Genomic DNA, 26,201 nt, shown 5'->3' with positions numbered 1-26,201 from the left:
TTTAAATGAGTTTGCTACCATGCAAACTAAACCACATCCACATGTAGTTTAGTTTGCAAATGTAGCTATTTGTAATATTGCAGCTTCTGATAGCTTGCCCCTCCCCACCCCCCTGCTGTGGGAGAAGCAGGTAGAAGGCAGAAGCAGTGAGGGGCCTGATCTCCCCCCACCCCGCAAGCTTGCCCATGTCTCCCATGGCTGAGGGGCAGGCTGCCCCGGAGGTGTGGAGGGCCCTAGTCCCTCCTTTAATGGTGGTGGTGTCCCCTGGGGCCACCCAGGAAGGTTGCTAGTGGGCAGGTGCTGCCCCAGCTTGGGCTCGGGGAACAGTTGGATCAGACTGAATCCTGCCTGCGAGCTGGGGCAGCACCCACCTGCTAGCCACCTGCCTGGATGGCCCCAGGGGGCGCTGCCATGGAGGGGAAGTCCAGGGCCCCTCCACAGCTCAGAGCCCACTAACAGCTTCCCCCCCCACCCCGATGCAGGAAAGGTGGGCAGGCTCTGCAGGGGAAAAAAACAAAAAGGTATCAGGCCCCTTCCCAACCCCCCATTCCCCCAGCAGAGCCTGCCTGCAGGAGCTACCACTGGGCTGCACAGCCCCCGAGCTGCAAGGGTGGGGTGGGATAGTCCCTTCCCTTCATGGTGGCAGCACCTCTTGGGGAAGACTGCTAGCTGTGCGGGTGCTGCCCCAGCTCACAGGCAGGACCCACCAGATCCAACTCTTCCCCAAGCCCATGGCAAGGGGCCCAATCCTCCCCCCCGCCTGACCTTGTGGAGCCCACCCACCTATCCCGTGGCCAGGGAGTAAGCCGCCAGTAAGCCCTGAGCTGCAGGGGGCCCCAGACCTTCCATCCACAGCAGCAGCACCCCCTGGGCAGCAATGGTGACAGAAGCCCCTAAACTGAAGGGGTGGATTTCCTTCTTTCTTTCCTTCTTTATCATCGCAATTAAAAACCCACCATTTCTATTTAAGGGACTAAACCCCCATCACATGTACAAGTGGCCTTACCAGGTAATTAAGAGGATCATTCTGCCCAACTGTCTTACAATCAGTGTATACACTATTGTTAGGGTCCCACCTCCACAACTTCCTTTACCTGGTAGAAAAAAGGCTCACAACCAAAGTTATGGGCTGTTTTGGTTATTTATTTATTTGCATCACAAGTGAAGCACCAAACAAATGCTTAATGAGATAGCAGTTTAAATTTAAAAAACAAGCTTAAGGTTCAGGTAGAGGACAAGGTCAAAAGCAAGCATATTATTTAGCCCCATTGTGGAGTTTGCAATCTGCCTTTTTGTGCTTGTACAGTAACTAGTACAGTGCAGATGTGGTCTAAGACTAGTCCATAGGTGTTAGGAGCCGTAAGTGCCAGACAGCAAGTAGCTTACAAGTATTGGCCAAGGGATGAGAATGGGGGAAGGAAGTAGTTTGAGATGCCAAAATCAATTATGAAACTCAAGAAGGACAAGATGGGTATTATGGAATTTCAGTGGAGTAATTTAAGAAACCACTGTTTTTCATTCCATACATCATAGCATTTTAGTTCAGTCACTGTTACTGTTCAGGCAAGAAGCAACTTTCAATCTATAATCTGTTCTTTAATGCATGTGCCTGAATGCACATCGGCCACAGAAGGCTAACCGCGAGACTATTCTGCCACTCTTGGCAAAAGTCCTTCCAGTATATCATAGAGAGAAGTAGTAAACAGAGGCAAGTAGCATTTTAAAAATCAGTTTGAAACTTGCATCTTTTCTTTTTTACTCCAACTTAAACTGATGCCAAGATAAATTTGCTGCTAAGAGGTTAACCTATACTTTAATAATTATAAAATTAAAGAAGGAGCAAAGTAGCTGAGATATCAGAGACAAGAACCTTTTTTATCTTGTCGCTCACAGCTCAGATTTAAGCTCTGGATTGGTAGAGTAAAAAGCACTAGCATTTATCAGCTGTTTAGCCATTTGCAAAAAGTTAGCTGGAGTCTGCTTGTACTCTGGAATCTATACCACTCCAGTCCAAGAGCCCAGAGCAGAATTGGCATGGAGACTGAGCTACAAACCTCACTGCCACAGGGGGCTGCTAAGGAGATCAAAGGGCTGGAAAGAGTACTGAAAGGAACTGCACTGCTGCTGGCTTATGCTTGACTTGTTCTGTGGACTTCTGTCTCCAGGCATTTCTAGAACTATTGCTTCTTTCAAGGCTATTAGAGAGGGAAGTGAAAAATTTTAAAAGATGCACCTTCAGAAAGATATTCAGCATTACAGATTGTCCTTGTAAACCAAGAACAATGTAAACTGTTCCTGATAGACGTAATTGTCACCCAGATAGTCAGGGCAATTTCCAGAAGTCTTTTGCAAATAAAAGAAAAGGCAGGGGGACAGGAAATCACACAATAAAATAAGAATTGAATTTCTCAGCATAAGAACCAGAGTTGTCATTCTTGTCAGGCATGGCAAACAGAAAAGAAGCCATGTAAATACTAAAATGACTTTTAAAGAGGCAAACTGGCACTCACCCTACAGCAAATTCTACTTCCTTGGAACAAAATTAAATAGCAGGAATCTTCTAAAGAAAAAGCCAGAAATTGAGATTTTCCAAGTCTTTTCAACCTTTTAGAAAAGGTTCATAAAGACCTAAAATTATAGTGCAGTCATTTAAATCCTTGAAGATGTTTTAATATTAACCATGTTTTAAATTACTGACATTTATCCCATTAAAAAGGATACCATAAAACAAACTTCTTGGATGATGGCTTTGTTCTTTTCTTCTTCATTGGACAACAATCTCTGACAAGACAAAAAAAAGAACACTGTAAATGGGTTTGACAAGTAACATAAGTGATACTTGCAATATTGCAGGGATAGTGCACTGCATAAACTACTACTAAAAGAGCCTGAAGACTAGAGATCAGTGCACAATGGTCAAGGCTGGCTTGGGTCAGCAGACTGGACACATTACCACTAACACAAGAGGCAGCATTTTTGTCACCTGTCTTTAGCTTCATCCATACCCTTTCTTCAGAAGCATAACTTTTGAACACTGCAAGATCATACTTGGTCTACTGCAGAGGTTCCCAAACTTTTTCTTATGGTGTACCGCCTTCCAGATTTACCAGCATATGTTTTATATTTTAACCCCTTAAATGCCAATCATAACGAAAAGTAAATCCTCCATTGCACAATTTCTCCTGCATACCCCACAGAAATGTCTTGTGTACCCCCAGGAGTAGATGTACCAGTTTGGGAACACCTGGTCTACTTGCAAGGGTGCTCAGGATCTGGCCCATGGGTCAAGTGCAGCCTGTGGAGCCTTTGAATCTGGTCCACAGGGCTCCCCAGACACCAGGAAATTTGGTGGCAGGGAACAATGGCCATCCCCTCCCTGCTGCCAAAATCCCAAGCCCCATGGGGCAGTTTGGAGCCAGGCCACAACCGTCTTCCAGCACAGCCAGATCTGGGCCGAGCCATGTCCCCACCCCTTAGACAGCTGGTTTGGAGTTGAGCATACACCCCCTTTCCGGGACCACCCGCTCCCCCCACCAGGTCAGGGCTATGGCATGCCCCCTTAGTGGCCTTCCCCCAGCCAGGTCAAAACCAGGGCATGTCTCCTAGACTGCCTGCCCAGCCAGAGCACTGCTTATCCAGCCCACTGAACCAGACTTCTTTCTGTCCATAAACAAATACAGGTAGCAGCATAGTTTGCTTCCTTACCTTGAAGTGCTTATTACATTATTGTTTGAGTTAGAACCTTGTTGCATCTTATGTTGTAAGCTGCAGTAATGTTGATGGGTAGGGAACTCAATGCAGCTACTGGCCAATTTTGTAGGCAGACAGCAGGGCTGGCAGCCCTTTTCGTGGGCTGAGCACGGAGAGCCCCCTACACCTGATTGACAGAGGGGCCCCAGTAGTTCCACTCCTGACCACCAATTTGGCTGAGAGCCATCATATAGCCCTGGCCCTTGCTGCTGATTGGCTGTGAGGGCTGTCCATCATACAGCTGTGCCATATGACAGACAGCCTTTGCAGCCAATCAGCAGAGAGGGGTAGGGGCAGCACCCATTTTGCCATGCTAGCAGCTCCATTAACCTCCAGGGCAGTAGCCATGAGGACTCCCAAAGGGAGCCAAAACTTTATTTTTGGAAATCCACCCCCACCCCAGGAACCTGCCAAAAGTACAGAGTCCACCCAAAACCATGGTTTCCGTGAAAAAAAAAAAAAAATCACAAAATCATACATTTCACTAGGTCCCTATTGATGGGTGTTAGTGCCAGCTCAACCTTGGAGCAATCACTTTAGGCCAACAGGGGCCTAGAGGACTGAAAGTTAAGAATCCCAATCCATATTCCAGGCTTCTCCCCTGCCCTCCTGGCCTAAGCCTAGCATAGCTGCACCTTAGTGTAACACAAGCTGAATGAATCAGAATGGAGTGGCTTAAAAACTCTGAGCTGCATAATGTGTGCTTAAAACCAGTTTCAGGTGTTAAAGTACAGGGAATCCTAGTATTAGGAGTTCCAGGAGCTGCCCAAACTTACTGGATATCAAGGCCCCAACATAAGTTACTCCTAAGCACTTAGTCTTACCCTTGATATAGAGCAACTTGGCCCTAATCACTACATTACATTTGCCAGATCTAGCTCCAAGTCCAAACAGTTTCTCTTGGAGAGCTTCCAGGTCTTGTGCAGGTTGCAAAGTAAGGGAAATGCATATAATTTCAAGCTGTGCTTCATCATTTTCCTCAGGTATAGTATCAGTCTCAATTTTTTTTTCTTTCTGAAGGATACCCAAGTAGATAACAGGGATAGCATCAAGAGTCATCTAGAAAATCCTTACATGGCCTTTTTCTAATTTAGTCACCATATTTACAAACTGAAATGGGCTGCCATACAGCATTAACCACCGTGAAGGAAAGGTGACTCTTTTAGAAGCATCATGATGTGCTATCATAGCCCACTATATACAGACAAGTGATATGTCATCATGCGTTTTTGCTATCAAGTTACCAGGACTATTTCACAGCATTCAGCTCAGGAAACTATCACTAGGCAAACTGCCATAAAGTGCCAACACACTTGTTAACCAGCTTCGTCATAATATTCAAATAATCATTTGCATGGCAGAGAAAGTCAATAAAAATCAACTGGGCCAATGAGCAATGGATAAAGTCATTCAAGTTTTTGATTTCCAACAACTGTGACATTTTGCTGCATACCAACATATTAGGTGATAAAGCAAATATTTCTATCATTAGAATGATATAAACCAAATGTTACCTTCAAAGCATAATCTTTGCCGCTCCCAAGATCTTGAGCTTCATAAACAAAAGCAAACCCACCTGCAAGAACAGACATGAATGCTAGTTAAAATGTACTATTTCAACCACGTAAATGAGTGCATGATTATTTTTTTACTTCCCTGTTAGCAATAAATATAAAACAATAGCATTACTGTAATTTGAGATGCTAATTCCACCCTTCCCAGGATCCCTACAGATGGATTAGAGAAGATTTTAATTCTCTCCAACTGCTTGTTGCATTAGCAGCTCCTCCCTGTACAGCAAAAATATGGATGGGTTTGCTGCTAGGGCTGTGCAAAGCTTCAAATGAAATTGGCTACCGGAGAATATCTGGCCTGATTTGGGGACCAAATCTCCAAATCAAAATCAAATCGGGAGACCAAGTAAAAGCTCCGAATCCATTCAAAGCATCCAAATCAATTCAGAAAAGAGCTCCAAATCGGCCAAATTCAGCCATAGACTAAACAGGCAGCTGTCAGAGGCCTCCAGCTGGTAAATCTGTTGGGACTGGGGGAGGGACGGATTGGTGGGATGCAGGCAAGGCTCACTCCAGGCGGAAGGGGGCAAGCAGTGGCAGAGCATACCTCCTGCTCCCAGTACTATCATGCCTGCATCCCATGCCCATTGCACCTGGAATGGCTGGCAAGAAACAGCAGAGCATAGGCCCTGCTCCCAGCCCTGATGCAGGCACAGCAGCACTGGGAGCAGGGGCTGTGCCCTGCTGCTGCTGCCGCCACCCAGAGTGAGAGGCAGAGGCAGGCACAGCTGGAGGAACCACAGGAGAAGCCCTCATGGCTGCACTGCCCATCCCCAGCCTCCTGGCACTTGAAACAAAAACACCACCAAAAACAAAAATGCCCCACACTCACAGGCTGCAGGAACGGCAATTAGGGCCTCTGGGCCCTCATGGCAGAGCTCTCCCGCGCAGTGTAGGGCTGTGGGGAGCAGCAGGGAACACCACACCCCCAGCACTTGCGCAGCAGATGCCCCATGGCATGGGTGCAGCATGGCTCAGCAGGGCACGACACACTGTCCCGGAGCTCCCGATTTGATCCCCAGCTCTCTGATCATTCCCCCAGCTCTTTCAGGGGAGAGTGGGGAGGGCACAGCCCCTGGATCTGCACATGGGGTTTCAGCACAGCTGGCAGCAACAGTTGCTGTCATCCCACATCAACCGGGGGCACACACCCCCAGGAAGAGCTGGGGGAAAGATCGGGGAGCTGGGGAAATGTTCTGGGACCTGAACATTCCCCCAGCCCCCCGTTCAATTCACCTGGGAGCTGGGGCAGCTCCATGTGTCAGCTGGAGCCTGGCAGCACTCAGTCCCAGCAGCCCCATCTCCCAGACAGTGCACAGTACCCTGCCCTGCCAAGCCACGCAGCACCCACACCATGGGGCAGCTGCTGCGTGGGTTCCAAATGGGTGGGGGGACACAATTGCCACTGCTTCCCACTGGGGGGGGCTCTGCCACAAGCACCCAGAGGCCCCAATCGTCACCGCTACAGCAGGTGAGTGCAGGGCTTTTAAGAGCCGGGAGGCTGGGGCCAGGCAGGGGAGCCATGGGGGCTTCTCCCATGGCTCCCCCAACCTGGGGAAACACACAGCTGGAAGAGCCACAGGAGAATCCGCAGCTGCCTGGCTGATCTGAATCACTGAATCAGCGCCGAATCTTCTGAAGCCGATTCCACCGAATCAATTCAAGACAGCGATCTGAACAGAATCACTGTCCTCTGAATCAGCCAAACCTGAATTGAATACTTCCCTATTTGCACAGGCCTATTGGCTACCATACCAAAGTCTGAGAAGCTACAGCATTGGCAGGCTGTCCTTTTCAATGGAGATACAAAGTGAACACTTCCTAGAATTGTAAGTTTCAGGAAGCTGAAATTGACAGAACTAAGATACTCCAAGGAAGTTCACAGAAAATTACTGTGTTCATTGGAATGTCCATTTTAAAAAATAGCTTTTAGCAAAAATAGCTTCAAATAAAAATAGTCTACAAAATGAGACTGCTGTCTTTTGAAAATATTTTGATCAGTACTGTTGTAGAGTGACCTAATAACCATTTCCTATCTTTCCATCAGAATAATTCCTTTAGGATACACAATGAGAAGGAATGCCTGGGGGCTGAAATCTGAAGTGTTAACAGGACTGCAATGAACTCTTGAAACAAAGCATTTATTTACTTTTATAAACAGCACAACTTAAGAAGGCAGTGCTGACTGCTCCCCCCGCCCCAATCAAGCCATTTTGTCATTTACGTGTGTATCTTTCATATCTGTAATATAGACTTTAAGCCTAGATTTCAGCACTGCAGACACAATATTTATTACTATTTTCAAGGTTACTGCAACTAATTCAACTCATGACTAAGTGCTTTTACATTGTGTATTTGCTTCTAAGGAAATAATGATATTTAGATATATAGGACAGACTGAACATACATTAAGAAAACCCAAATAAGAATTTTGTTAACATTTAATAAATAAAACTCCTAATGACTTGGCATATTAAGAGCTTTTAAAACAAGTTTTCTAGCATCAGTTCCCATGTTAAAATACTAATTTTCTGAAGCAATGAAACATTTATAAACTTGCACAAGCAATAATAGTTGGTTATCAGGATGCCATATGTCATTACCGATAAACGTAGAAATTTGAGGTTAAAAGCCAGTTGCAGTTATGAAAGTGCTTCAGAGCTCTGAACAGAAACAGTTTTTAAATTAAATTAAATTAAATTAAATTACGTAAGTGAGATTCATGAGCCTGCCTAGTTTCCTTATTTGTTACTTGACACTTATGTACACATGCACCAATACCAAATTATCTGTACTCATCTAATTTACTTTGGGAGAATTTATACAGTGTCTGTGCCTTCCGTGGATACACCTAGCAGCCAAAAAAATATAGATCAGAGGTCAGCAACCCCCGGCACGTGTGCCAAGCATGGTACGCCAGGTCATTTTACTTGGCACGCCACCGCCAGCCTGGGCTCTAGGCAGCTGCTGCCAGCTACGAAGCCTGGGCTGCTCCCAGCAGGCAGCTGGGAAGCTGTAAGCCCTACTGCAAGCAGCCCTAGGCTCCGTGGTTGGCAGCAGCTACCCAGAGCCTGGGCCAGTTGCAGCCATGAGGCTGCAAACAGCTGCTCTGGGCTCTAGCATCAGCTCTGTACTGGCAGGTGCATGCACACCTCAGAGCAGACAGTGGGGGAGAGCCCTGAGGCAGCGCAACCCTGGCCTCTCCCCTGCTGCCAGCACAGAGCTGATGACTGGGCTCCAGAGCCCAACACAGCTGTTTATAGCCAGACTGGACTCTGGGCAGCTGCAGCAGTGGGCAGGCTGCAAACAGCTGTGCTGGGCTCCACAGCCCCAGCATCAGCTCCATGCTGGTGGCAACTGCACCAGCACCTCAGAGCAGATAGTGGGAAGGCTGTGTTGCCTCAGGCCCCATTCCCAGCATCTGCTCTGAGATGCGCGCACACCCACCAGCATGGAGCTGATGCCAGAGCCAGGAGCAGCTGTTTGCAACCTCCTGCCTGCAGCCAGCCCAGGCTCTGGTAGCTGCTGGCAACCAGAGCCCAGGCCGCCTGCAGCAGGGCTTCCAGCTGAGCTTGCCTGACTCCCAACCGCTCTGAGCCCAGCCCTGGCCCCCACACCGGGATAAGGCTGGTGTTGTCCCTTGCCAAGAGCACCACACTTTTTGCAGACTTAGCTGTGCGGGGTGGGTAGGTGGTTGGCCTGATGGGCAGGCTCCGGCTGGGGCCTTGGCCAGCTGCGCTGCAGCCCAGGGCCTGGCTCCCTGGGGAAACACAGGGGCTCTGGCGGGACCACGGCATTGTTGGGTCAAGCTTTGTCCAGTGACCCAGGAGTCTGGCTCCGTGTCCCTGCACATCTGGTTCTGTACATTTGTCTGCCTCCGCCTGGTTCTGTATGTCTGTGTGCGCACACATGTCTGGTTCCGGATGTGTGCACGCATCTTTTCTGGGTGTGTTCTGGCTCTCTGTATTTGTGTACATGGTTCTCTCTCTCCTCTCACTGAAACATGCTCAACAAAAAAGAGCTGCGCGTTGGGAGCAAGGGGCACCAGCATGGACAGGGCACCAGCATATCAGGGCTGCATAGCACCACAAAAAGGCATGGAGGGAAACAGCTGCAGCTGGACCCACATCCTGGTGAACAAAGGGGCAGGGGGAGCTCTGATTTTCCACAATAAAAAAGCCAAAATGAAACGCACAAAAATATATAGGTATTGAAAACATATTTTATTATAATGATTGATTGAGGCATTGGTAGGCTTCCAAAGAGGTTTAAAATTGTAAACATATAAATAAAATATTGTGTTCAACTGATACCTATATATAGTGGCATTTCATTTTAATCATGGAAAGATGCAGATTTTGGTTTCTTAATTCAGATATTTCTTAAGTCAGAAAATTTTGGATTTATCAGAGAAAACCAGGATCCCTGCAGATAAGGAACACTGTGAAAGTATTTCATTCTTTCTACCATACAATTTGCTGTGCAAACAATCTATAGCTAGCACTATGCTCCCTCTTATCCTGCTTGCTTTGTCTGCAGTGCCAACAATAGAAATCAAGTGAGATGTGAACTGCTTAATTCTCCCTCTGCAAGAGATACCTCTAAACCCAAGGGTGGACAATTATTTCAGTCAGAGGGCCACTTACTGAATTATGACAAGCCATTGAGGGCCACATGACAGGTAGCCAGGGGCAGATAAATATTCATTTTCTACATTTTTTAGGGGCCCCGCAGGGTGGATAGAGTGACCTGGCAGGCTGCATCTGGCCTGTGGGCTGCATTTTGCCCACCCCTGCACCATAGGCGGAAGGATAAAAAAAGTTGAGGGCAGGGGGGCTAAGTGCTTGTGCCTCCTCAGGTAGGAAAGTCTGTTGGGGAAGGGAGTGGGGATGGGCAGGGCCGCAGTTGGAGTACTGCATCCAGTACCGGGCACCGCACTTCAAAAGGGATGTGGCCAGCCTGGAGAGAGTTCAGAGGAGGGCCAAGCGCTTGGTGAGAGGGCAGCAGGACAGGCCCTACGAGGAGAGACTGAAGGACCTGAACCTGTTCAGCCTCAGCAAGAGGAGGTTGAGGGGGGACCTGGTGGCTGCCTACAAACTCATCAGGGGAGATCAACAACAAATAGGGAAAGCCCTTTTCTCCCCAGCACCACTTGGGGTGACGAGGAACAATGGTCATAAGCTGATGGAGACTAGGTTTAGGTTAGAGATCAGAAGGCAATATTTTACAGTTAGTGTGGCCAACATCTGGAACCAACTTCCCAGGGAAGTGGTCCTCGCCCCTACCTTGGGCAACTTCAAGAGGAGGTTGGACGATCACCTGTCTGGGGTCTTGTGAACCCAGCATTCATTCCTGCCTGTGGCAGGAGGTCAGGCTAGATGATCTGTTCAGGTCCCTCCTGACCCTAGCTACTATGAAACCAGGAGAGAGGGGAGCCAAGCCAGGCCCAGGATTGGGGCTGGGGCCTGCTGCACCCATACAGCAGCCCCTTGCCCTGTGCCTGAGGTCATTGCCTGGCACCCTCCGCACCAGCAAATCTGCTGCCCCCCAGCCCTGTACCAGCCCCAGCTGCCTCCTCGCACCAGCCAGGGGGGCCAAAGCAGAGCCAGCCTCAACTGCACTGCCAAGCCAGAGGGGAAGGAACCCCGAGGCCCCCCCACACCCACTCCAAGTCAGGGCAAGACGCAGGATAAAGCCACAGCTCATCCAGAGGGCACAGGGAGGGGGTGGCAGCTCCCGCCACTGCACGCATCCCAGGAAGCATATGGGACGCGTGCCCCCAGATCTGCGTGGGGCAGGGCAAGCTGCTGCTGTGGGCTGGGGGGCAGCACCAGGTTCTTCCCAGCAGGGAGGGAGTTTCCCCAAACCTGGGTCATGGCACCCCAGCTTTTAAAATCTGGATGTACTGCCCTGGTTCTCAGCCCCCAGGGCTGGGAAATGGGGGCAGCATTTAAAGCCCAGGGGCCAGGAACCAAACCTGGGACAGTCTCCCCAAGCCCAATTCCCAATCCCAAGGAATCTCTCATGGCTACAAGGCTGCCTGAGACATTTTTCTTGTGATCTGCTATAACTACCAGATCCTTTTTTGGCAGTACTGCAGCCTTGCCAGTTATTCCCCAATTTGTATCTGCATATTTGATTGCTTCTTCCTAAACACAATACTTTGCACTTGTCCTTACTGAATTCCACTCTGTTTATTGGGCCAAAGAGATTCTTATAGACAACTTATTTTCTACCTTGTCACTTTCAATTACAGGGATCGTGCATCTTCAGTCTGACCAGATGATATGCATGCAGTGAACAAAGCTATTTTTTCAGTGTCTAATATTCTTTCAGCAACCTTTAATGCAACTAAACAGCCCAAGAACAAATGAAGGACTGACTGAAAGACTGGTCAACACTTGTTTCTGGACCACATACAGAACTACTTGGGACTCAAGCTCTACAGAAAAATGGCATAAGGCTAGCCAGCTGGCTGAGCATGGTAGTGAGATCTCCTTATGGTCCCTGGTTCCCCTAGGCAGCTGTCTTTCTATTCTAGGCTCTAGGCCTCGCATGTAGCTTTGCCTCAGAGGGTTTTTTTTTGTTGTTGTTGTTTTTTGTTTTTTTGTTTTTTTAGGGGTCCAAGGAAGTACAGAAAACCTTAAACTTGCAGCACAAGACCAGACAGTTTTTCCAGCTAATGGAGGCTATGCACCAGAGCCCAAAGATTTCATAATAAATAAATACATACATACATACATACATACATACATAAATATTCCAGTTCTTACATTTGTTAATGTTTCAGAGGGCTAACAATTTAAGTTTTGCAATGATTGCTGACCACATGAAAAGGCATTGGGCTACAGAAGAGAGCTCTGAGTCCACTACCCAGGAAGATGCACATGTTAAAGGATTGGGAGCAGGGAGGGCTTCCTAGATTTAAAATACAGTTCCAGAACAGCAGCTATTTAAATCAGAGTCAGACTCCCTTCTGACTTGTGACAGTACCACAACAAGTCTGACAGAATCTCTCTGGTCATTATCTACAGCTTTAAGCTTGAACACCTTTTTACACATCATTACAGATCTCCACCTCCTACAAAAAAATGATAACCATCTCAAGTTAGCTTTAGCAGACAAGCAAGCCTGCCCTAACTTTCAGGAAACCTCACAACCGAATGTTATCTCTCTAGCAACAGACTCCCTAGTTTGTATTCTCATCAAACCACCAAGCTTTGTCACAGACTTAAGCCGCAGCTATACCCCCTCATCAAGAACGAACACATCACAGGACCAAATAACACTGATTAGAACATAGAAGGTTCATTCGCCTGCTCCTCTGCCAACATAATAAATATCACCCGCTTACTGGGCTCCTCTGCTGTCTACATAGGACAGATGGAGCAATTCCTATATGAAAGGATGAATAAACGTTGATCTGACAACAGCTCCAGAAAGATGCACAAGCCTGTGGCAGAACACTTTAACTTCCCTGACCATTCTACTGCTGACCTCAGAGTAGCTGTTCTTAAACAATAAAACTTTAAAAAACTTGAACAGAAATTATCTACAGACTGAATAGCGTTAAGCATGGTCTCAACAACAGCATACCCCATTACCTGGATCAGCTTTTAACCCCTAGCCTAGGTCCCTCAGTGTGTTGTGTTGTTTATGACTACTGACCTAATCAACCCACTTCTACCTCTCCCAGGGGTACGTCCTCCACCTATTTTTCTCCATTTAAAATAAGGCTTCTATTTAGAACCCATTTTCTGCTATTCAGTTCATAGCATCTGACAAAGTAGGCTGCCACCTACATCAAGTCTATGCCTGTCTGAACCAGTTGGTCTCTAAGGAGAGGCACTGCCACCACAAAGGGGAGCCCAAGATGGCCAACATCCCCGCCCCCCCCCCCAGCCTTCACTGCTGATTGGCTGAGAGGGCTGCCCATCATGTGGCCCTGCCACTCTCCAATTGGACAGCCCTCACAACCAACCATCAGGGCACCTCAGCCAGAAGTCTGGGGGAGAGCGCGGGGCTGCCATGATCAGTCCGCAAAAAAGGTGGCCCATTCAGCAATCTGCCTGTGAAAAATCGGCCAGACACCTCCTCGAGTTGGGTAGACCCCTAACGATGGGGCTCCATACACCTGGCTCTGGGGGATGGGCACCATTTCTGTTTGCCTACCCCCAAATTCCCAGTTCTTCCACAAGCCGTATGAGCTGGATCCAGCTTACAAGCCGTATCTTTGACACTCATGCCTTAGAGTAACACCAAAGGAATTTAGATACTCATGCAGGATGTAGAAAGACTTCCACAGATTCATAAGATTTTTGGCCTTTTAAAGTACAGTCTAACCCTTAATCCTGGTTTGGGTTATAATTAGAATTATGTTCCATGCTTGAAAATGGACAGATGTTTCACTCATGTGCCGTTAATAGTCATTCAGACTTCAATTGGTGCAGAGTCCTGTTTGAAAACCAGCATTTCCATTTAGAGGTCTCATTTAGAACTTAATTTGTATTCCATTATGTATCTGGAATCCTTCATGTCCCCTCCGTAAGCAAAAGCACACAGGGAAGGACAGGAAGGTCACCAAGGAAGTGTAGCAGAAAATAGCAAAAACTTGCAAAAACAAAATCAGGGAGCCAAAGGTTTAAAAAAGAGCTATACCCAGTGAGGGAAGTTAAGGACAACAAAAAGAAGTTCTATCAGTATGCTGGTCAGAAAAGAAAAACAAAATAAATTTGTACCTTACAGGCTAAGTCAGAGATGTATCGCATAAGCTTTCTTAAGTAAGCCCTCTGCTTACAAAAATGTATGCTATACATCTGAGTTAGTCTATAAGGTGCAAGTCTACCCTGCTTTCTGCCTGGCTGCAAATAACACGGCTAACTACTACCCTTGGAAAAGAAAAACTAAGGAAGCTGTAGGTCCACTACTTGACCTTGGTCCTCACAAAAAACAAAAAACAAACAACCCAGTAATAATAGTAAAAAGTGGCAACTGGGCAGCTAATAAGGATAAGTCTGCATAAGGAAGGAGACAAGTTGAAGGCGGACAGAGAGCTTTTAATTGGTTTGAATGAATTTAAGTCAGCAGCACCTGATGAATTTCATCCCAAAGTACTGCAGGAATTTGGCAGAGAGCCGAGCCAGGGTTTCAGAAAGCAGGGAACAGGAGCAGTGACTTGCACACTAACTTCCAGGACTGGCTGCATACCAGCTTCTAGCCTTCCCCACCCACAAAAACCAGGCCAGAGGTGCAGGGACTTTTTTTAAGTCCCTCAAGCAGGTAAGAAAGACTCTTCCTTGTCCCATCCCATCACCTCAATGCTCAGCAACACATTTCCTCCTCTCCCCTCCCATGTTACCTGCTTTATGCTTGTGTCTGCCACTGTCCCCAAATAACCCAGGGGCAAGGGTAGGCTTCTAGAGCCATTTCTGCCCAGCTGCAACCAGGCTGCATGCGGAGCCAAGTCAGTAAGAGACAGCAGCAGGAAGGGGGTTCCCTTCTCCCACATCTGCTCGTGGCCTGGCAGAGAACATCACTGGACTGGGAAGAAGAGGGATCCCACCCATTGCTTCTGTCCCTGGCTGAGCCAAGCTGAAGCAGGCAACAGCAACTCTGGAGCTCCCCCCTTGCCCCTGGCCCCAGGGCAGCCAGAAAGAGTAGGGTAGAAAAGGAATGGGGAATAAATGCTTGCTGTGGGGACTGAAAGTCCTTAGTTCCTGCTCCCATAGCATGATCAACTGAAAGGGGGGGGGGGGGGGCAGGAGTGCATCTGTGCCACTGCAGTTCCCCTGGATCTGCCCCTGGCAATAATAATAAAGAGCCCTTGCCAATAATATTTACCAAGTAATAGGAAACAAGTGAGGTACCAGGGGACTGGAAAAGGGCCAACATAGTGCCACCCTTTAAAATAGGAGAACCTGGATAATTATAAAATAGTTAGCCTAACCCTCAGTGCTCAGGAAGATGGAGGGACATATAAGGAAGTCCACTTGCAAGCACCTGTAGGAGTAGAGGCTGATCCCAAGTAGCCAGCATAAACAAATTGTGCCAAGCAAACTTGATCTTCTTTGACAAAGTAACTACCTACTTGGGTGTATGAAGGGAATGCAGTAAATAGTATCTGTCAAAACTTGGCTAAAGCTCAAAGTCCCACATGACAGTCTCTTAAACTGGAGAAATGTGGCCTAGACAAAACTACTATAGGGTGGATAAACAACTGGATCAATAGCCACAAGCAAAGAATAATTATAAATGGATCCACATGAGAATGGCAGGAAGTTCTGAGCAGAGTCCCATAGGGGTCTATCCTGGGCCCAATGCTATTTCGCATGTTACTAATCATTTGAATGCTGGAACAGATAGCATACTGAGCAAAATTTGCAGACTACATATACACTGGAAACCAGTAGCACAATTCAGAAGGATGTTGATAGACTGGAAAGTTGGAATAGAGCCAACAGGATGAAGTTCAGTGCCGATAAAAGCAAGATACTACACTTTGAATCATAGTATCACAGTAAATTAGGTTTGGGAGGGACCTCATCTTGTCCAACCGCTTGCTCAAAACAGAACCATTCACAACTAGATTATCCCACCCAAGGCTTTGTTTAGCCAGGTCTTAAACCTCCAAGGATGGAGACTCCACAACATCTCTGGGTAACTTGTTCCAATGTTTTCCTACCCTCCTGGTAAGAAAGTTTGTCCTAATATCTAACCTAACTTCCTTCGCTGCAACTTGAGACCACTGCTCCTTGTTCTGTCATCTGCCACCACTGAGAAGAGTCTAGCTGCATGATCTTTCAAACCACCCTTCAGGTAGCTGAAGGCTGCTATTAAATAAACCTCTCCCCGAGTCTTCTCTTTTCCAGATTAAATAAGCCCTCAGCCTCTGCTCATAAATCACGCAATCCAGACCCCTAACCATTTTCATTGCCTTCCACTGAACTCTTCAACTTGTCCACATCCTTTCTACAGTGGGGGGCCCAAAAGTGGACACTACTCCACATGTGGCCTCACCAGTGTCAAACAGAGGAGAATCATCACTTCCTTCAATCTGCTGGCAAAGCTCCTACTAAATTTAGCCCAGTATGCTGCTAGCTTTCTTGGCAACAAGAGCGCAATTGGCTCATATTCAGTTTGAGCCTGTGACCCACAAAGATTCCAAGTTCATTCTTCATAGTGCTGCCACCCATTCAGTTCTCACCCATCTTGTATTTGGTGTTTTGGTTACTCTTCCAAGAATATACCTTAACTTTAATAAGGCTTTTGATGCGATTTACCACAACATTCTCATAAGCAAGCTAAAGTAGTACAGTTGGATGAATGGAATGTAAAGTGCATAAGTGTTACATATTACAATTGTATCCTGTTCGTGTTGCTTCTGAAAGCTTTTGATCAGTTGATCAAGCTTTTGATTCATCCTCCCTCCACCATGGCCACTCAAGTGCCACATAATAAACAAGTGTGGTAGCAACTGGATCACAGAGAACGTTGTGGATCTTATCACCATCTGAAGATGAGATGGAGAACCCACTGCTTCTCTAATCAAACCAGTGAAACAAGGTAGGTCTATAAAAGAATGGTAAAGCAAAAGGTGGCCTGGGGACACCTCCCCCTCCCCCTTTCGACCCCACCCCTAGTCCAGGCCTGCTCCCCCTTTACCTCCTGCTGCTTGGGGTCCAGCCTACCTGCTGGCTGGGTGGCTTCACCAGTTGCAACTTTTGTTGGGGAATTCTTCATGCCATCAGGGCAACAGTGAGGAAAAGAATGAACTCCTCTTGTTGATCCCTCCTCTACTTTCAGGCCTGATGCATGTTAAAGGCAGTGATGGCACCACAGGACTAAGTAACAGGCCAAGGACATAGTCAGAAACCTGTACTCAAAACTTCCAAGCAAAGGAATTCCCACGCCTACAAAGATAGACCTGCTCGTCTCTCTGGTGGGGGCCAGCAGCTCCTGGGCTGCAGGCAAGGCAACAAAGAGAGGAAGAGTGGATGTACCACTGCCAATTCTCGGCCCCGAACAAGTGCAGGATCAAGGATTTAAGGAACACAGCTATGTGGCTTACTAAGCAGCATGCAGAGACTGAGGAACACTACACTGCCATTGCCAAGCATACAAATGAGATTGTTGGAGTCTGCAAGGCTCAAGCACGTATCCCTGGATCACCTCGTAACCATCTTGAAGCTGCAGACAGAAGGCAACCATGGTGCTCTCTCTGTCACCCTGCAGATCAGGGGTGGGAAAATGCAGCCCGCCAGGCCATTCTATCTGGCCTGCGGGGCCCCTAAAAGATTAGAAAATTTATATTTATCTGCCCTGGGCTGCCTGTCATGCGGCCCTCGATGGCTTGCCAAAACTCAGTAAGTGGCCCTCTGCCCAAAATAGTTGCCCGCCCCTGCTGTAGATTAACACACAAATAGGACCACTCACTAGCCCCTGGAACACATGCCGCCACCAAGCTTTACCATCCCACAGGGTCCCCCATAGCAGGAGTGGAAGCAAGTACCCCACAGCTATCAGGCAGACGTACCCTGTGCCAGGGTAGATAAAAATCAGTGATTTTTTAAATCAGATTTTTTTATTTGATCAAAAAAAATTAAGATTTAAAAAAATAAAATAAACCTATATAAAGATAGCTTTAATTTAAAGTATGTTAAAGCTCAAAGATATCATCATGGAATAGGAATTATAAACTTTTACTTGTATACCATTTGAGACTATTTTCATGCAACCTTTTTAGAAAAAGTTATTTATAAATGTCAGACCATGGACTGTATTAGGGGCCCAATCTTCTGGGGCTCCCAGAGGCTCTTCTATAGATTAGTAAAGATTAAAGAAAACCACTCTACCCAATGGGACACAGTGCTTAGTCTACAAGATACCATTGAGCAACTCTATGATGCTTAGTTTCAGTTCTTAAACTGTGAATTTGTCTCTCTAGAGATAACATCCTTGTTAACAGCAGTCTCTCTCATTTCCATATAACAGACCTGATTATCTACCCATCAGCCCTATTGTCTCCCTGCAAGTTTGTGTACACAGAGGCAAGCCCTTTCCTCTCTCTAAAAGTGCAGTTTCAAGAAATTAAATGAATGGAGGATTGTTGGTGGTGGAGTAGATCTGGGCAAGGAGGAGGAGTCTGGAGGGTAGGGCAGTAGAACGCAAGGAGGGAGGGGCAGTAGAAACAAGATAGAAACATTTTGAGCAGAATATTCCAGAAGTCTTGAGGGATAAGTTTGAGTACAGCCACTCTGATTTGAGATCTAGTGAGGGAATGAATGAAATGGTAGAAGTGAAAGCCTATCATGGCAGCAGGCTTGCCAGGCCATAAGAGAAATGAAATCAAAGATGAGAAGAAATCTAAAAGAAAGCAAAGAAATCCCCAAGCTAATAACATATGGCTGCAGCACTTATTTGATGTCTTAGTACAGCGTGGCAAAAATATCCTCTAAATATCCCCGATTAATCTAGTGAATTGGAGATAGTTCACCTGTACCTGCTTCAATTGGCTTTGGTAAATAAAATAAAATAAAATAAATAAACAAACCTAAATCATAATTTAGTTTTCTGATGTAGCTAAAAAAATTAATCTGAACAAATATCAAAATAAATCACTGCTTTAAAATGTATAGTGTACCTTATAAAAATGAAACCTACATCTGAGTTGTGAATAATATGCATTAAGAATGCACTTTTTGTAGAAAAAATGATTAAGTCAAGCTTTCCTGATCAGTGATTTAAATCATGATTTAAAAATCAATTTAATTTAAATAAAATCCACCCTGCCCTCTGCCCTGAACAGCTATCCAGCAGTGACTGCCACATCCTGGAGACATACCACATGCTGTAGGTCTGGGATGCCTTCAGCATGTGGATGCTCACATTCACAGGAAAGTGATGGATATATAGGTTTGTTGTTTCTGGAGGATTTTTCCACAACCCACTGTTGCATCTACTTAATTGCTCCATGGACCTCCCTTTTTCTCATTTATTAAGAAGCACAACAGAAAGTTCTGCCCGTTGTCAAAAGGATGGCTGTGGTGTATGTATGGGGCAAGAACATTCAGAGGTATCATAAGCAATCCCTTGCAGGATAGGATGATGGTCTTCCACAACTGCTTTATCTGTGGGTCTGAAAATAGCTGATAAAGGATGATCCGGGAATAGACTCTGCTGTAAAATCAGGCATGTGTTTCCATGTGGCGTGGGTGGCTCTGAATTCTTGGTCTGCAACACACGGTTTCTGCTGCTCCTGCTTTTCTGATTCCTGTTGTCATTATAAGGTTTCAAAGTACTTCTGTTGTCATCAGGGGCATGGAAAGCACCAAAAGTGTGTCAGCTTGGTGCCTGCCTATCCCAGCACCAGTCTCCCTCATTCCCTCCTGCAGGGACCTGACTTCAGCAGCCCAGCACTGATCAAAAACAGTGCGAGGAGGAGCCATGCACATCCATCATTAAGCTGTTCCTCCTCCCCCGTCTATTCTAACCTCTGCCTGTCCCAGGTCCAAAGAAGCCCAGTCTCAGACCACCCTAATTTTCACCACCTGCTTTTGCTCCCCACCTTCCACATCTCAAGGAGCACAGCTCAGTACTCAGCAGACACCCATGCCTTCACAGAGCTCATACAGAGCCTATAACCTTGCGCAACACAAGTTTTCACCATTTCCCTTCCACATCCTTGGAAGCATAACTCAGCACCCAGTTGAACATTTCCCCTCACCTAACTTGCTTACCCTGCACACTTCCTGCTTCCCAAGAGTATGAGTCCAGTTGACAGTTTAATCATTTACATGAGTTCATTTTATGATTAACCATTCCAACCCTCAGCTCAGAGTCTGGCAAAGTGGTCAACCAGTGCACCTCACATGCACAGTGCCAGGCACCGGTGTCCATTTAAAAATTCACAGGAATGGCACCCATAGGAGCTGGCAGACACTTGGTCTCAAACAGCCATTCCCCCTTCCGCCTCACAGATGTTGTGCACCACTCATGCAGAGACCACAAACAAGGGCAGGTTACATGCACTGGCATCCTTGTGGGTCCCCGAGCACTTTGAGACACTCAAAACCACACTTCACAGCTGCTGTTAAGCAGTAGTTAAACTGTTCTTTCCAGGCATCCAGTGAAAGGCTTAAAATTGGCCACGGGTACCGTGTGTAGGCAGGTTCCTCAAATCAGTCTTCTTTCGTATGAATGATGTAGATACAGAAAAGCAACTGTTTTACATTTAGGTAATTGAGTCAAACAATTGTGTCAGGAGCAGCAGAATGTATTGCTATATTAACTCAATACCTGATCCACAAATATGAAGGAGGTATGGTCCATGGTCTGTTCTGGGTGACCACAGTTGGAGAGTTTTTAATTTTCCATTTGTACATCAAGTATCCACATCTCCCATGATTTGTGCAGATATGGTTTAAGAGTTGCCCATGAACATCATGGGAGATCAAACCAGGGACCTTCTGAATTGGATCTATCACAAGATAGATATTTGGGATTTCTTGTGAACTCCATTTGGTTTTCCAAGCTTCATAAGGGTTGAAGTCACATTGTTGATCCAGAAGAGCTTGCATAACTTTAGGTGATGGTGAGGGGCACTGTTGAAGTCCTGGTGGATAGGGAGATGTTTGTTTTCTGTCATTCACTGGACTTTCCATAGTTACTGCCTCACGATGAATGTGTGGATGTGCAATGTGTGACAGCACAAGCAGCCCAGGTGTTGGGGCCGACTTGTGGGTTCTAGTCATGTACCATATTGTAGAGTTCAGTTGGATCTCAACAACTGCCACTGCTTCTGATCCATACCAATGCATAGTACTCAGCTACAGAGTAAGCAAGGGCCAGCACTGAAGTCTGTAATACTGATGCTCCCCAGATTGTGCTTACCAATTTCTGAACCAAATTGACCCTTGTCTTAGTCTTGGCAGCTACCTTCTTTGGGTGGTCATGGAAGGTTGATGTGCAGTCCAGTGCCACTCCAAGATAAGACTGAGTGGGTACTGCCACACAGTGTTGCCACAAAAAGTTACCTTCAGGGTATGCTTAGCCTTCCTGTTATCAAGACGGAGTGCAGGGACTGTTGTGGGGATTTGGCTCAAGTCTTCATTTCTAAAAATATTCCTCCATGGTATTTAGGTCTTCATTCAAGATGGACTCAATGACTCAATGTCATTGAAGGCATCTGCTTGCACTGCCAAAGCAGGTCATCTGCATATACAATTCGGCATGACTTTGTTGACAGCATGTCACTTGTATACACATTAAAGAGGGTTAGTGCAAGTACTGAGCCTTGTAGCAGTTCATTGCTGAGGAACCAGGGCATGCTGATTCTGTCACCCAGGTAGACACATACCTACCTATTACTCAGCATTGTCCATATCAGGTGTAGTGTTTGGTGGCAAGGTATAATCTTTGTGAGCTTCAGAATCAGACCTTTAATCTAGACTGTGTCGTAGGTTGATGACAGGTCTACAAAAGCTACAGTCTTGGATTTTTTCTGAAAACCAGTCTCAATGTGTATCATAAGGGTCAAAACTTAGACACAGCAACTTTCCTTGGGCCAGAATCCCATTTGATCATCATGGATCACTGGCTTGATAAAAGGCCCCGAAAAGAACTGTTGAGTTGCAGCTCTGAAAAACCAGGAGATTGTTCATCAACGTTTGGTAGCTGAGTTGATGGCATTAGTCATGACTTCTCACTTAAGTGAGTGGGCCATGTGAAGGCTGTTATCTTCTACTCCCCACGTCAGTAGCCAGGGTACAGTCACTCCCAACCTGGAAGTCAAGAAAGCTCTCAGCTCCATCAGTTCAGAGGAAGAAGTACCTAAGTATCCTGGAGTCATGCACCCTGCTCAACCAGCTAACATTTACATGCTGAAAATGGCCCTTGCTGGTTCATAACTGCCTGCAGCATGATCAAGAAGTAGCCCATCCAGTTGACCGATTCACAACAATGGTGTGAAGAGGAAAGGATGACAATGAGTATACCCCTGATGGCCCAAACAGCTGGTTAACCACAAGATGACAAACCTATCCATGACTTCCTGTTGGTCAGCAAGGCATATGACATATGGGGCCATCATCCACTGGATTGCCAGATACTTCCCACATTGCCTCCCAGACATCAACCTGCCAATGCCAAAAGTTTGCTAGGGACCAGAGACTGCCCAGGGTCATGAGCTTTCACATGGAGATGGTAACATGTTTCTCCATAGATAATGGTGTCTGCATTGCCACTGTACATATGGGGACAAGCTTGGTATAGATTTCCATTAAGGTACCCCAGGACACACAGAAGCATGTGTGCCACTGCTTGTCATCCCAGGTGGCAAAGACCATCTGTTCTCACCAGTTGCTGTTCATCTTGCTGGCCTAGAAATGCTGCTGCATAGCTTGGAGTTGCCCCTACATCAGCTCAGCTACATGTCAAAACATCTGCTGCTGCAGATTGGGAGCCTAAGGTAGACACAAAGCTGCCTGTTTGGCAGCAAGCACATACATAAGTACCAATCCTGCAAGTACTCTTCTACACGTATGGATCTCTTGATCTTGGCCCAAATGGAAATAATCATGATACCCAGAGCCCACCAATCTCACTTACAAGTTCACAACACTGGACCAAAAAGGTCAACAAGGCAACAACTACATACTAGGGATATAAATATCATTTAAAAATATTTTTGTTTAACCTCTTCTAATTATATCAATTAAATGATTAATCAATAAGACGGCAGCTCCAACAGCTGCTGCTGGGAGCCACTCCAGACTCCCAGTGCCCTTTGACTGGGGAGAGAAGGCAAGCCCAGACAGACAACACAGCCCAGGCAAAGCCCTACTTTGGGAGGTAGGGAGCACCTATGAACCAGCAACTAATTGACAAGTCATTACATTGCTTGCTGTTTTCCTCTTAAGCTATGGGTACTATAGCCCTCACCCCTCCCTTCTTCCTTGCTCCTCCCTCCCTCCTGCATGCCCTGTTATCTTCCGATTCCTGCTGGGACAAGATACAGCTCCCCCCCCTTCCCTGCCAGACTGCACCCTCCTGGAGCTAAAGCATAACCAGTAAGCTAACCAGTTATCACTGCATGTATTGGTTAAACAATTCCTTTCACATCCCTGCCACATATGGATGCATAGCAGTCAATGGTACTGGAAACTCTGGGTCAGGCAGTGGTTGCAGCACAAATGCACTGAAAATCTAGGTAGGTGGTCAGAGGTACAAGCTGTGCAATGAATTTCACCAAAATCCCTCCCACAAATTTTGCCCCCCACAATTTAAATGTCCGACAGGCGCTTTGCTCAGAACTGACAGTTAGGGGAATTTACTGACACCTGACCAACACAAGGCATGCTGGGATGTACACACATCTCTCTGGCCACCTGCTAGCAGAACAGTGGCAGTGCATTCAACTACTCTATAAAGCCAACTGGAAGAGAGATGTGTGGACAAGCCAATTCTGCAACTTATCCATTCCGGGACAAACTGCAGCACAACAAGTCACGGGAAAAAAGACATCTGTTGATGGCCTGAGCTGAAATGCTAAATGAAAAAATTTACTTGATATTTCTTAAATGACAGCATGCAAGACTGTCCTCTTGAACAACAGAAACTGTCACCTCTTCATGCCACACACACACACACACACACACACACACACACACACACACACACACACAGTTAAGAGCCTTATGTTAGGCTTGTAAGTCTAATTATAAACCTGCTTGATTGTCCAGAGTGATAAAAACCCAGTGCATCACAATGATGTCAAAAGAACTTAGGTTTTCATTTTTTTAATCCAATGCTGGACCAACCACACCAAATACAGTAAATTTACCTCTCCCCGCCCCCATCTGAAAAGGCATATTTGCAAACCTGCACAAGAAAAGTATTCAGTAAGTAGAGAAACGTTATTTTATCAGCATCTCAATATACCCTGTCCCATGCTAGAAAGTGACAATCTAGTTATGACAAGGTTCTTCGGGTAATTCTGATATCTTTAATTAGACCAACTCACATAGTTGGGAAAAAACCTTCTTTGCAGACTTTTGGGTATAAAAACCCTTTGTCAGGCTAAGAAAGCATCTGCAGTTGGTCTGTGGTCTTCCTGGATGGAATGAAGAGTAAAGAAACCTGGTCTGCATGCAAGAAACCCAGTCAGTGAACATGTAAATTGAGGAGTCAGTGGGAGAGACACAGGTTGGGGTTGGTGGGGGTTGAGGAAACTAATGTAGCTGATAAATTTACCAGAGAAGAGAGAGATGCAGCCCAGCCCACCTCCTCCCCATGGTGAACAGCAACAATTGTAGCCAGGCAGAAGCTGCTACTGGGCACCAAGAAAAAGCGGAATCTGTCAGCAGATGCAGCTGCCTCCCCTTGGCCTCTGCTGGAGCCCTTCTTCCTGCAGCTGCCCAGAGCCCACACAAGGGTTGCCCTGTGGCTCTTTTCCACCACCACCAGTGCTGCCTCCAGGATGGCCCAGGCCCCCATGCCTAGCGAGACAGTGCCAAGGAGGAGCGGCAGGGCAGTCCCAGCACAGGCTCCAGGGAGCTGCAGCAAGAGGGGACCTGGCACTAGCAAGGGCAAGGCAGCCACACTCACCACCAAGTCCTGCTTTTTCCCCAGCACCCAGCAGGAGCTTCTGCCCAGCCACTGATGCCTCTGTGCCTCGGCTGCCAACATTGAAGCTCGGCAGCCTCTCAACCCTTCCTCAAAGGTAGAACAGCAGCCCAGAGGCAGCGCTGGTGATAGCAGGGGCTCTGGCTGAGCTGCCCCTGCTAAAGCTACCCCCTGCCCATGCCCCTGCCAGCACCCCACCTACCCATGGTCCCATCCAACACAAGGATAAGGTAGTCTGGTGGGGGGAAGGAGGGGGTATGTTGACCCAGTCCACAACAGCTCCCCAAAACTCCCCATGTGGCCTATGGGCCCAAATAATTGCCCATCCCAGATACAGACTAACTAAATTTAGTCTATGAAAGTACATCGTTATCCTGCTTCTCTACCTTGCCTTCCGCCTGGCTTCAAACAAAACACTGATAATTACTGCTCTCTTCATTGCTTATCATCAGTTAATTACATACTCTTTTCACCAACTTATAAGATAATAATCTGTACTGGTTCAAGTAATTTATTAGTCTCACTTACCCGCAATGAAATAAGTATGTGCAAGAGGCATACCCTAATAGTTTCCTTACTGTATCTCGATATATAAACCTGCCAACTGATCCCTCATCTAATGGCTTTAAAGAATATCTTACTTAATTCAACAAAATTAACATTCAGAAAACTGACAAAAGAGCATCTTGTCCTATATCACGTACTCTATAAAAACAAAACAGAAAAACTATCAGTTTTTAAAACACAAAAACCATCTTAACCTTCTATTTACTACCTTCATTAGCATGGGGCAAGTTTCTTTTCTTTTTTTCTTTTTTTTTGGGGGGGGGGGGAAGGGGGGAAGAAGAGTCCATAAAAAGACCCAAAATTGCTGATAAAAGATGCAATTGCTACTACTGCTTCGACAGGGAGGCAAACCAGCCTCTGCCATGGAAAACTTAATGAACTAATTCAAAAGAAGAATGTGTTAATATTTAACAATAGCATAATTATTATCCTAAATTCTTAGGATATAATTTAACAGACAAACATAAACATCACATTAGTACCTGATTTTTTAATGTAATAGTAGGTCTCATTTACTACATCTTACAACAGTTAACAAATGAAAATTATTCTGTCAAGACTTCTGGCCTCTAATCAACAGCCACAAATCATATTTTGTTATCATCTTTAATACTACTAGCACCAAGAAAGAGCATGAAAAGTAGCTAATTTGGGGGGGCATATGACCATGCTCTATTACTTAATTCCCTC

At 46.3% G+C, this 26,201-nt stretch overlaps 1 protein-coding gene across 3 annotated transcripts in view; it reads right to left on the bottom strand.

The window, feature by feature from the left end:
* Nucleotides 1-26,201, bottom strand: part of GAK (cyclin G associated kinase) — a 126,462-nt gene that overhangs the window by 93,408 nt on the left and 6,853 nt on the right. For 2 of the 3 annotated variants that reach the window (XM_006259256.4, XM_019490721.2), the window contains exons 2-3: nt 5,265-5,326; nt 2,722-2,781 (exon numbers count right to left, since the gene is read on the bottom strand). In XM_006259256.4, the coding sequence (XP_006259318.2) occupies nt 2,722-2,781; nt 5,265-5,326 (122 nt within the window). Of the gene's footprint in view, nt 1-1,006; nt 1,025-2,721; nt 2,782-5,264; nt 5,327-26,201 lie in introns of those variants that run through there. The other variant, XM_059724549.1, reaches the window with a different exon arrangement.

The sequence above is a fragment of the Alligator mississippiensis genome, chromosome 3, assembly GCF_030867095.1.
Source record: "Alligator mississippiensis isolate rAllMis1 chromosome 3, rAllMis1, whole genome shotgun sequence".
Classification (NCBI taxonomy): Eukaryota; Metazoa; Chordata; order Crocodylia; family Alligatoridae; genus Alligator; species Alligator mississippiensis.
This window is presented reverse-complemented; position numbering and strand designations above follow the sequence as displayed.